This window comes from Somniosus microcephalus, chromosome 19 (genome assembly GCF_052327205.1).
Source record: "Somniosus microcephalus isolate GS21.2 chromosome 19, FLI_Smic_1.0, whole genome shotgun sequence".
Taxonomy (NCBI): domain Eukaryota; kingdom Metazoa; phylum Chordata; class Chondrichthyes; order Squaliformes; family Somniosidae; genus Somniosus; species Somniosus microcephalus.
This window is the reverse complement of record NC_141005.1, coordinates 77132561-77145110: the sequence shown is the minus strand read 5'-3', so window position 1 is coordinate 77145110 and position 12550 is coordinate 77132561. Positions and strand designations below refer to the sequence as shown.

The 12550-nt window shown below is 46.4% G+C and overlaps 1 protein-coding gene across 1 annotated transcript in view; it reads left to right on the top strand.

The window, feature by feature from the left end:
* LOC147104928 (glutathione hydrolase 1 proenzyme-like) overlaps positions 1-12550 on the top strand; it is a 136527-nt gene that overhangs the window by 65706 nt on the left and 58271 nt on the right. The window contains exons 5-6 of the mRNA XM_085962066.1: positions 3749-3909; positions 8875-9024. Coding sequence (XP_085818192.1) covers positions 3749-3909; positions 8875-9024 — 311 coding nt within the window. The remainder of the gene's footprint in view (positions 1-3748; positions 3910-8874; positions 9025-12550) is intronic.

Here is a 12550-nt window from a genome sequence, read left to right as displayed (position 1 = left end):
GAAAGTACTTATAAAACGTTTTTGGTAAATCTTATGTTATTTTTAAAAGAGATACTAACTTTTTCAAAGCTGGATGATCAAAGTAGTTTGAGCTGGAAGCAGTGAAACAATGGCTGCCACATCCCTGAGATGAAAACGATTAGTCCCGCCCACACACACACACCGATTGGCCAACCATCAGGGGACTGTACTGTAGGATTGGTCAATCGTGACGGCACAGGATTGGTCGAACCTCGACGTCAGTCAATCAATGCTAAGTAGCAGATAATGAGTTTAATTTTGAAGGTTTTTTGCATAAGGCGCAAACAATTTTCGTCCGACCAAAAAGTAAATATGCTTACGACCGTCCCGGAACCGTAAGCTTTCTTCGGAGGTAACGCGCGCGTAGGTAGGCTCTATAGCTTTCGAGCGCATAGCCGGACAGACGCACACCCGAGGACAGACAGACAGATAGACAGACAGACAGAACGACTCATTTATATATATAGATTTTGCTTTTTTATCCTTCCTACCAAAGTGGATAACCTCACATTTCCAACATTATACTCCATCGGCCAAATATTTGCCCACTCGCTTAACCTATCTATACCCCTTTGCAGACTCTTTGGGGGGAAAATTTGGTTGCTTTGCACCTCCCGTTAGCACCCTAAGAGGGCGCCAATGGGGCGCAAAGCAACTAGCACCCGGGCGCGGCGATGTTTGCGCCACTCGCGAAATTGACCAGACATCTTGCAGTGGCACTAAACACTACCACCATGATCTCCTGTGCCTGCAGATCGCGATGTCAGTCAAGTGTGCAACGCCCCGGTAGCGCCCGGGAACAGATATTGAGTGGCGCCCCCTGCCTTACCGCCTGGCGCTAGCAACGACAGGTTGAGGGGAGCATTTTGCAGTCAGGAAGGGACTGGGGGAGCGCTATTTAAAAGCGGCCGCTTCCTGCCTTTTTTGTCGGTGACATTTTTGCACCACACATTCTGAGAGAGAGAGAGAGACTTCTGGAGAGATTCAACACTGTCTGAAGGAGTTTTGGGTACTGAGCAGCACTTTGCAGGTTCCTTTTGATTTGACCTTCCTTGCATCGATTTAGAAGCGACTTGGGGGGCTGCACTCTGAGCTCTTTCCCTGGACCTCTCCATTGTTCTTTCCAGTAGATTTGACGTACAGGTCTCTCCAGGCCGAAATTCAAGGCTGCAATGAGCAGGATGTGGATGGAGAGCAAGATCGACCCTCCCCTTTAAGAACTGGCCGACGCCAGTGTCTCTGTGTTCCATTGCTGACTGACATCGCATGAGCTTCACCCGCACTCTGAGGTAGCGCCTCGCACCTCGGCGTTAGCGCCTTAAGGGAGGTGTGTAGTGCCTGATCTAGCACTCCAATCACCTGCAGCCAAGTTTGCAGTCGGAGGCAATAAATAGCGCAGGCGCTAAACTTTGCGCTCGGCCGATAATTGCACCCCAAATGGGGCGATACCGAATTTCTCCCCCTTTGTGTCCTCCTCACAACTTGTTTTCCCACCTATCTTTGTATCATCAGCAAATTTGGCAACAGTACACTCGGTCCCTTCATCCAAGTCATTAATATAGATTGTAAATAATTGAGGCTCCAGCACTGATCCCTGTGGCACCCCACTAGTTACAGTTTGCCAACCTGAAAATGACCCATTTATCCCGACTCTCAGTTTTCTGTTAGTTAGCCAATCCTCTATTCATGCTATTATATTACCCCTAACACCATGAGGTCTTATCTTGTGCAGTAACCTTTTATGTGGCACCTTATCGAATGCCTTCTGGAAATCCAAATACCCTACATCTACTGGTTCCCCTTTATCCACCCTGCTCGTTACATCCTCAAAGAACTCCAGTAAACTTGTCAAATACGATTTCCCTTTCATAAAATCATTTTGACTCTGCTTGATTGTATTATGATTTTCTAAATGTCCTGCTATTACTTCCCCAATAATGGATTCCAGCATTTTCCCAATGACAGATGTTAGGCTAACTGACCTATAGTTTCCTGCTTTCTGTCTCCCTCCTTTCTTGAATAGGGGAGTTACATTTGCGGTTTTCCAATCGCTGGGACCTCTCCAGAATCCAGGGAATTTTGGTAGATTACAACCAATGCATCCACTATCTCTGCAGCCACTTCTTTTAAGACTCTAGGATGCAGGCCATCAGGTCCAGGGGACATGTCAGCCTTTAGTCCCATTAGTTTGCCTAGTATTTTTTCTCTAGTGATAGTGATTGTTTTAAGTTCCTCCCTCCCTATAGCCCCTTGATAATCAATTATTATTCGAATGCTTTTAGTGTCTTCTACTGTGAAGACTGATACAAAATATTTGTTCAAAGTCTCTGCCATTTCCCTGTTTCCCATTATTAATTCCCCAGTCTCATCCTCTAAGGGACCAATGTTTACTTTAGCTACTCTCTTCTTATATACCTGTAGAAGCTCTTACTGTCTGTTTTTATATTTTAGCTAGTTTATTTTCATAATCTATCTTCTCCTTCTTTATTATTTTTTTAGTCATCCTTTGCTGGTTTCTAAAAATTTCCCAATCCTCTGGCCTACCACTAATCTTTGCAACATTGTATGCTTTTTCCTTCAATTTGATACCATCCTTAACTTCCTTAGTTAGCCACGGATGGTTCATCCTTCTCGTACAGTCTTTCTTTCTCACTGGAATAAACCTTTGCTGAGAGTTATGAAGTATCTCCTTAAATGTCTGCCACTGCTTATCTACTGCCTTACCCTTTCATCTATTTTCCCAGTCCACTTTAGCCAACTCTATCTTCATACCTTTGTAATTGCCTTTACATAAGTTTAAGACACTAGTTTCAGACCCAAGTTTCTCACCCTCAAACTGAATTTGAAATTAAATCATGCTATGATCACTCTTCCCTAGAGGATCCTTTACAATGAGATCATTAATTTATCCTGTCTCATTACACATGACCAGATCTAAAATAGCCTGCTCCCTGGTTGGTTCCACATTGTATTGTTCTAAGAAACCATCCCGAATACACTCTATGAACTCATCCTCAAGGCTATCCATGCCAATTTGATTTGTCCAATTTATATGAAGATTAAAAGCGCCCATGATTATTGTCCCTTTCTTACTCCATTATTTCTTGATTTATACTCTGCCCTACAGTGTAGCTACTGTTAGGGGGTCTATAGACTACTCCCACCAGTGACTTCTTTCCCTTACTATTTCTTATCTCCACCCAAATTGATTCTATATCTTGATCTTCTGAGCCAATCTAATTTCTCACCACTGCACTGATCTCATACATGATGAACAGAGCTACCCCATCTCCTTTTCCTTTCTGTCTATCCTTCCAAAATGTCAAATAACCCTGAATATTCAGTTCCCAGCCTTGGTCACCTTGCAACCACGTCTCTGTAATGGCTATCAGATCATACCCATTTATTTCTATTTGTGCCATCAACTCATGTATCTTGTTACGAATGCTGCGTGCATTCAGATAAACAGCCTTTAATTTTGTCTTTCTACCATTTTTCTCCACTCTGACTCTATTTTCTGGTGCACTCTTAAGTTTGTATGCCCTGTCTCCCCCTGTCACACTCTGGTTCTCATTACCCCTATCACTACCCTGCACTATTACCTTATCTTTCCTCTTTGAGGAAGGAAAGTAGTACCCAACCCCACTTTGATTTGATGTGACACTGAACACATTTGAAAGTACTGTTACAAATAGAACCACTTGACACCTTGTTTTTCTCTCAACAGTGAAGTATTTTGTAATTCCAATGGTAAAATACTCCAGGAAAATGAAATCATCAAATTTCCAACATTAGCCGCAACCTATCAGATTCTGGCGGATGAAGGACCTGACGCGTTTTACAATGGATCTCTCTCCCAACAGATAGTGAACGATATCAGGAATGCAGGTGGGGAAAGGCTGGTCATGGTGTAGTTGATGTGTCGCCCTCTCTCCAATGCCTCAGGTTGAGGGCAGCAGTTAGAAGCCATACCAGGCAGGCTGGATCTTCTGATATTACCAATCGCTTACTGTGTTGTCATTAAGCTGCCACTCAAATGCAGATGGTATTAGTTTTTAACCAGTAGCTTGGATTGGAAATGATTTTATATGTAACGCAGATGGATATTGGGTCTCCTATTTATCCTTTTGAATTTTGTGCTCATCAAGCTGAACGATTTTAATGTTGGGAATGGGATACTTTTCCCACTTTAGCCACCCAGTGTCAACAGGTCTCTCATGTCAGAGAGAGGATGTTTTAGATACAGTGAAGCTCCATCCACTCTTCCCCAACTCTCTGCCTCAGCCCCAACCTCAGGAGAGGACCCTGTGCTGTATCAAAGTGACATTTCTATTTCCCTCACCAGGTATTTCTGTGGCTGACTAGTTGGTGTCACCGTAGCACCAAATTATAGATAACGCATGCTCTGTAGAACCATGGTTGAGATTCTTCAGATTTATTTCACTTTAGACTTATTATCCGAGTGTAAACTTTCATTCAATCTGTCTTCCAGCGAATGAAGAGCAAGCTTGCTCTGATATTAACTCTGAGAATAGAGCCATCCGACCAATTGTGTTGTGCCCTTTGTGTGATTTGCCCCTTCAGAAACTTGCTCCACAGATCTGCCAATGGCCAGAGTCTACAATTATTTGGTGGCAGTTGACATAGCAAAATGAAATGGGAAATATTGACATAACAATTTAGCACGGTAAATGTTGACAGAAAAACATGACCAGAAATCATGACAACCGGAAGTAACATTTATGAACAGAAAGTGTATCCCTTACACAAGATTTTTTCATATATATGTTAAAAAATCTTACATGTGGCATAAACTTCCTGTGTCACTATTTTGTGTGATCCTTCCTTCTCTCGTCATCCCTAGATTTCACACGTTTCTATTAATTTATTTTACAAACTTCTGAGGACAGAATGTTTTCTTGTCACACTCTTAGTGACAACCTTAAATTGATGATCCCTCGTCACAACTCCCCAACCTAAAGAAATCCTCTTTCTCTATTCCCTTTATCAAAACCCTTCACAACTTTAAAACCTTCCATTAAATCTCCTCTTGACTTTTTCTGCTCCACAGCAACAATTGCATTTATATAGCACCTTTAACATAGTAAAATGTCCCAAGGTGCTTCACAGGCGTGTTAGCAAACAAAATTTGACACTGAGCCACAGAAGGAGATATTAGGACAGGTGACCAAAAGCTTGCTCAAAGAGATAGGTTTTAAGGCATATCTTAAACATAGAAACATAGAAACTAGGAGCAGGAGTAGGCCATTCGGCCCTTCGAGCCTGCTCCGCCATTCAACGAGATCATGGCTGATCATCCAAACCCTAGCACCCGGTCCCTACACCGACAGCCATCCCACCCAAGCCCTATCCCCGTAACCCCGTAACCCCACATATTTAATCCCCCCTAACACTAAGGGCCAATTTTTATCATGGCCAATCAACCTAACCCGCACATCTAAAGGAGGGGAGAGAGAGGTAGAGGGGCGGAGAGGTCTAGGGACGGAATTCCAGAGCATAGGGCCAGGAATCCGAAGGCACGGCTGCCAATGGTGGGGCAAAGAAAATCGGGAATGCGTAAGAGGCCAGAATTGGAGGCGAGCAGAGATCTGAGGGATGGAGGAGGTTACAGGGATACGGAGGGATTTGAACACAAGGATGAGAATTTTAAAATCCAGTGGAAATAGTCTCAGAATCTCCAGTCTCTCTTCACAACTATAGTTGCTGTGCTCTCTATGGCTTTAATATCCTTCCTAAAATAGGAAGCGCCAAACTACTTGGGGGACACCCAGGATCTATCCTTGGCCCCCTCCTGTTTCTCATCTACATGCTGCCCCTTGGTGACATCATCAGAAAACACAGCGTCAGTTTCCACATGTACACTGATGACACCCAGCTCTACCTCAGCACCACTTCTCTCAACCCCTCCACGGTCTCTAAACTGTCGGACTGCTTGTCGACATCCAGTACTGGATCAGCAGAAATTTTCTCCAATTAAATATTGGGAAGACTAAAGCCATTGTTTTCGGTCCCCGCCACAAACCCTGGTCCCTAGCCACCGACTCCATCCCTCTCCCTGAGGCTGAACTACACTGTTTGCAACCTTGGTGTCATATTTGACCCTGAAATGAGCTTCCGACCACATATCCGCGGCATAACTAAGACCGCCTATTTCCACCTCCGTAACATCGCCCGTCTCCGTCCTTGCCTCAGCTCATCCGCTGCTGAAACCCTCATTTATGCCTTTGTTACCTCTAGACTTGACTATTCCAATGCACTCCGGGCTGGCCTCCCACATTCTACCCTTCGTAAACTTGAGGTCATCCAACACTCGGCTGCCCGTGTCCTAACTCTCACCCAGTCCCGTACACCCATCACCCCTGTGCTCACTGACCTACATTGGCACCCAGTTAAGCCATGCCTTGATTTCAAAATTATCATCCTTGTTTTCAAATCCCTCCATGGCCTCTCCCCTCCCTATCTCTGTAATCTCCTCCAGCCCCACAACCCCCCTGAGATATCTGCGCTCCTCTAATTCTGCCCTCTTGAGCATCCTTGATTATAATCGCTCCACCATTGGTGGCCGTGCCTTCTATTGCCTAGGCCCTAAGCTCTGGAAGTCCCTCCCTAAACCTCTCCACCTCTCTTTCCTCCTTTAAGACGCTCCTTAAAACCTACCTCTTTGACCAAGCTTTTGGTCATCTGCCCTAATTTCTCCTTATGTGGCTCGGTGTCAAATTTATTTGCCTTATAATACTCCTGTGAAGTATCTTGGGACATTTTACTACGTTAAAGGCGCTATACAAATACAAGTTGTTGTTACAGACAACTCTTAAACGTGGCCTAACCAAAGCTGTGTGCACCTTTTTTATTACTTCTTTACTCTTACACTCTATATCCCTATTTAGGAAACCCAAAATGTTGTTGGCCGTCAATGACTTTATCTACCTGAACTTGCACTTTCAGCAGAATTATGTACATTAACCCCAAGGTCTCTCTGTTCATCCATACCTTTCAATGTCCTTGAATTGAGTGCATCTTCACATCCCTTGTTTTTCCTCCCAAAATGTATTAAGTTCTCCACATTAAATTGCATTTGCCACTTGTCTGTCCATTCCACTAATCTGTCTATGTCCCCCTAAAGTCCTTTACAGTCCTTCTTGCCAAATCGCCTACTTCGGTGCCCAGTAAATCTCGATATTGCGCTTCCTACGTCAAGTCCAAATCACCTATATATACTGAGAACAAAAGTGAGCTTCGCACTGACTACAGGGTTACACCACTTCGAACATTTCTTCAATCTGAGCAACACCAATTTACTCTAATTTTGTTCTCATTCCATTAATCATTCCTATCCTGTCGGGCTTTGACATCCATCATTTAAAGGTCAGTGGAGGGTCAGAAGGATGGTGCCAGCAGCAAGGGTCTGTGCACCGGCTGTCCAAGCATTCCCACACATTGCTCTCGGAGACAGGAAGGTATTTGTGAATTTGTTTTTCACTGTTCGGCAGCAGTTCTGAGCCTGCTGGTGTTCCTGCAAAGTGCCAGGCCTCTGTGGTCTGACCACTCCTGACTCCAGCCCACATCCGGGCATTTCCACTTTCAGAAGATTTTCGATAAGGTCCCGCATAAGAGATTAGCGTGTAAAGTTAAAGCACATGGGATTGGGGGCAAGGTATTGACTTGGATAGAGAACTGGTTCGGAGACAGAAAGCAAAGAGTTGGAATAAATGGGTCTTTTTCCGAGTGGCAGGCAGTGACTAGTGGGGTACCGCAGGGATCGGTGCTAGAACCCCAGCTATTCACAATATATATTAATGATCTAGACGAGGAAACTTGATGTAATATCTCCAAGTTTGCAGATGACACAAAGCTGGGTGGGCGTGTGTGCTGTGAGGAGGATGCCGAGAAACTCCAGTATGACTTGGACAAGTTGGGTGATTGGGCAAAAGCATGACAGATGCACTATAACGTGGATAAATGCGAGGTTATCCACTTTGGTGGTAACAACAGGAAGGCAGATTATTATCTGAATGGCAATAGATTGGGAGAAGGGGAAGTGCAACGAGACCTGGGTGTCCTTGTGCACCAGTCGCTGAAGGTAAGCATGCAGGTGCAGCAGGCGGTTAAGAAGGCAAATGGTATGTTGGCCTTCGTAGCGAGAGGGTTCGAATACAGGAACAAGGATGTCTTACTGCAGTTGTACAGGGCCTTGGTGAGACCACACCTTGAGTATTGTGTGCAGTTTTGGTCACCTTATCTGAGGAAGGATGTTCTTGCCATGGAGGGAGTTCAGCAAAGATTCACCAGACTGATACCTGGGATGGCAGGAATGACGTCTGAGGAGAGATTGGGTCGATTAGGCTTATATTTGCTAGAGTTTAGAAGAATGAGAGGGGATCTCATTGAAACTTATAAAATTCTGACAGGACTGGACAGACTAGATGCAGGAAGGATGTTCCCGATGGTTGGGGAGTCCAGAACCAGGGGTCACAGTCTAAGGATAAGGGGTAGGCCATTTAGGACAGAAATGAGGAGGAATTTCTTCACCCAGAGAGTGGTGAACCTGTGGAATTCTCTACCACAGAAGGCAGTAGAGGCCAATTCATTAAATATATTCAAGAAGGAGTTGGATATATTTCTTAAGGCTAAAGGGATCAAGTGGTATGGGGAGAAAGCGGGGACAGGGTACTGAGTTTGGATGATCAGCCATGATCGCATTGAATGGCGGAGCAGGCTTGAGGGGCCGAATGGCCTATCCTGCTCCTATCTTCTATGTTTCTATGTGTCTCCTGTGTGCTTGAAACATTAATTTGGCATAATTGTATTAAATTCCTTTTTTCCCCTCTACAGGTGGGATTGTAACGCTTGAGGACCTGAAAAACTACAGACCTCAATTATTTGAAAATGTGCTAAACATATCGATTGGTAACTACACGTTGTTTGTGCCCGGCGCTCCGTCTGGTGGGCTTGTGCTTGGATTGATATTGAACATCCTGAAGGGTGAGATATCCTAGTGATGACATTCCGTCCCGCGGTGTCGGCAATGCCAGCGGGACTCTGGGGGGCAGGTTCCCACTACAATCATGATCCGTGGCGATCTTCTTATTTCTGTGCACCCAGGTTATTCATCTGGGACCCGTTCACATTACTAATGTTTGGGCAGGAGTCCTGCCCAGAGGACTTCTTGAAATTGTTTAGTGTGTTAACTTTCCAGTTATTATTTCCTGCTCCCCTTGTGTTTCCCAGATGGAAGGAATATTTATGTAATGAGAAATGCAACAGAATCACTGTTCGAATATAATTGAGAACCTGACTGGATAGAAACTCTTTGTCAAAAGTGTATTATTTGAAGGCAGTGGGCAGGGCGTTCCCTACACCAATCCCGATGGCACCATTTTCATGGTCGAGCGATCAACAATCAGTGTTTGAAATGCCTGCTTGAGGGTGGGGGGGACACAATCCCAGGTGGGGAATGGAAGGACAGTCAATGGGCCGGAAGAGTTTTGTGGCACCAGGTCGGGAGGAGCCTGCTTGCTGCACAAAATCAGTGCCATCGGTCTTTTACAAGCCTCTTTTTGGTGCTTTGGTTAGGTCGCTCCACCAATTGGTTCCTGATAGTTGCGTTGGGGTCCTACAGCCGGGATAGGACCCAAGTTAAATATTTTAATAGGGCTCTTGCCCGTTTCAGGTTAGAGGGCTGGCCGCTCATTTTAAGACCTGCTTGGGAGGCCAATGGGCTGTAGGTTTATTAAAAATATATATAGATATATATGATCGTCTACCATCCAACCCGTTTCTCGGTCAGTCTGTAGATAAAAATAATCGCACTCGCTGCTATCTGTAGGCATGATGCTGACCTCTCTGTCCATCACTTCATCTCCCACGCCCATCTATCGCCATCTACATTATTCCAAAAAAGCTCAACTTCTGCTTGAGCACCGTTCAACTCTCTCTGGTCTGAATACTAACTTCAACACCTCAAAATAATTGCTGAAGATATTTCCAGCTCATTCAGTGGCAGCATTTCCTCCGGGAGCCTGCTCTGCATACCAAATTAACCCCCCCCCCCCACCCGCCACCACTCCCGCCTTTGCAGTAAACAGTCATAGCGGCAGGGGATGTCCCGCCCTGTAGAAACACCACCGCTGGGAGGAGTATCTCAGCTTCGCGTTCCTTCTACACTGCTTTTACGGGTCGGATGTTTCCTTTATGCCTCAGTAAGTGGACACAGTACTCGAGGTGTGTCCTGGCTGATCCAGATGAGATCAGCTAACTCCGCATAGAGCAAGGATTGAATTTGAGACCTTCTGATTTGTATGGCTTAGTATCTCTCTTACTGGACGGTTTTAGCATGACGCCCTCGGCCTTGCCATTGACCAATAAGACTCAGCATTGTAAACTCCAATGATTGTTGCTGTTTAATGGGTATGCAAAGTGTTGAGTCTGCTACTTCTCCAAGGTCTCTCTCAGCTGCTCAGGATAGTTCAGCACCATTAAGTAAGTGTGTTTCCCCATCTTACTTGCAATGCAGAATACCTTGCACTTGCCTCTGGTATTAGTGGTAATATATTGAGCTGGATTGAGAACTGGCTGGCAGGATGTAAGCAAGAAGTATTTATAGATGGATTTGGATCTGTTTGGAGACCGATCACCAGTGGTGTCCCACAGGGATCGGTGTTGGGACCGTTGCTCTTTACTATTTTTATTAATGATCTGGATGTAGATGTTGGGGGCACGATCTGCAAATTTGCTGATGATACCAAGACCTGTGCAAGAGTATTAGGACTGTAGATGATGCTCGTCTGCTTCAGGCAGATCTTAATATGTTGGGAGATTGGGCTCATGACTGGAAAATTATGTATAATGTAGATAAGTGCAGTGTTATGCATGTGGGCAGGGCAAATGCTCAACATTCATACACCCTTCAGGGAAAGGCATTAAGGAAGGTGGAGATAGAAAGAGATTTGGACACTATGGCCTAGAAATTGAGTTTTGGCTTAGCCAGGGCTTTAGCGCCGGAAGTTAGTGCCGGCGCTAAGTCCCCCTGCGCGCGCCAAAAATTCAGTAGTGCCGCGCCCAAACGGCTGCAGGCGCTACTGAAGGGTCTTAGCGCCTGGAAAAGGGCGCTAACTGCCGTTTAGCGCCGCAATTCCGGCGCTGCGGCACCCGATGCGGTGCGGCAGGCTGGGGAAGTGCAGGCCTCCTCCTTCCGTTAAGGAGGAGCTGCCTGCACCCGGCCGCGGCCCGCGCAAATCTGTTTAAAAATGAGCCCGGCACCTCGGACAAGTGCCGGGCTTGCATCTGTTCCGGGGGGGGTGGGGGGAGAAGTCCGGGGAGGGAGCTGCGGGCAGGCGGCCGGCGGGAAAGCGGCCGGCCGCCGCGGGGCCTTTAATGCGCCGGCGCAAACACATGTTGGACTCTGTTGCCAGAGTCTTAGTTGCGGCTGCCACGGGCGAGGCGGCCGCAACTGAATTTCGGCGCTGGGGCCCGTCGGCATGGCAACCGGGACGCTGCGCACACCGATGACGTCATCGGTGCCGGCGCAGCGCTATCGGTGCAACGCCGCTTTAGGGCCCCGAGGGAATTTTTCAACTGGCCATAACTCTGGCGCTAGTCCCTCTAGCACCTCAAAAGCAGCGCTAAGGCTAGTGAATTTCTAGGCCAAAAGTGCTTACATCCTTAAAGAATGCTGTTTATAGACTACAGCTCAGCATTCAACACTATCGTCCCCAACAAGCTGGCCACCAAACTCCAAACTCTTGGCCTGAACACTTCCCTCTGCAACTGGGCCCTGGACTTCCTAACAAACAGACCCCAGTCTGTCAAATTAGGTAACCACACCTCCCCCCCCCCGACCCTGAACACGGGGGCCCCACAAGGATGTGTGCTGAGCCCCCTCCTCTACTCCCTCTTCACCCACGACTGTGTGGCTGTTAATGGTTCCAACACCATCATCAAGTTTGCGGATGACACCACGGTAGTAGGCCAGATCACCAACAAAGATGAGTCAGCCTACAGGGAGGAGGGCCAGCATCTCGTGAAGTGGTGCGCCGATAACAACCAGGCCCTTAACACCAAGAAAACAAAAGAAATCATTGTGGACTTCAAGAAGTCGAAAGGCGGAAGTCACACCCCCATCCACATCAATGGGGCTGTGGTGGAAAGGGTGGACAGCTTTAAGTTCCTCGGAGTCCACATCACGAAAGACCTCTCCTGGTCCCTCAACACCTCCTCTCTGGTGAAGAAGGCCCAGCAGCGCCTATATTTCTTAAGGAGGCTGAAGGGATGTAATCTGTCACCCCTGATCCTCTCTAACTTTCACCGCTGCACTATAGAGAGCATCCTGACAAACTGTATCACAGTATGGTATGGCAGCTGTAGCTCCTATGACCGGAAAGCCCTGCAGCGGGTAGTCAAAACTGCCCAACGCATTACCGGCACCCGGCTACCGACCATAGAGCACATATACCAGAAACGCTGTCTACAGAGGTCACGGTCCATCATTAAAGACCCTACTCACCCCAGC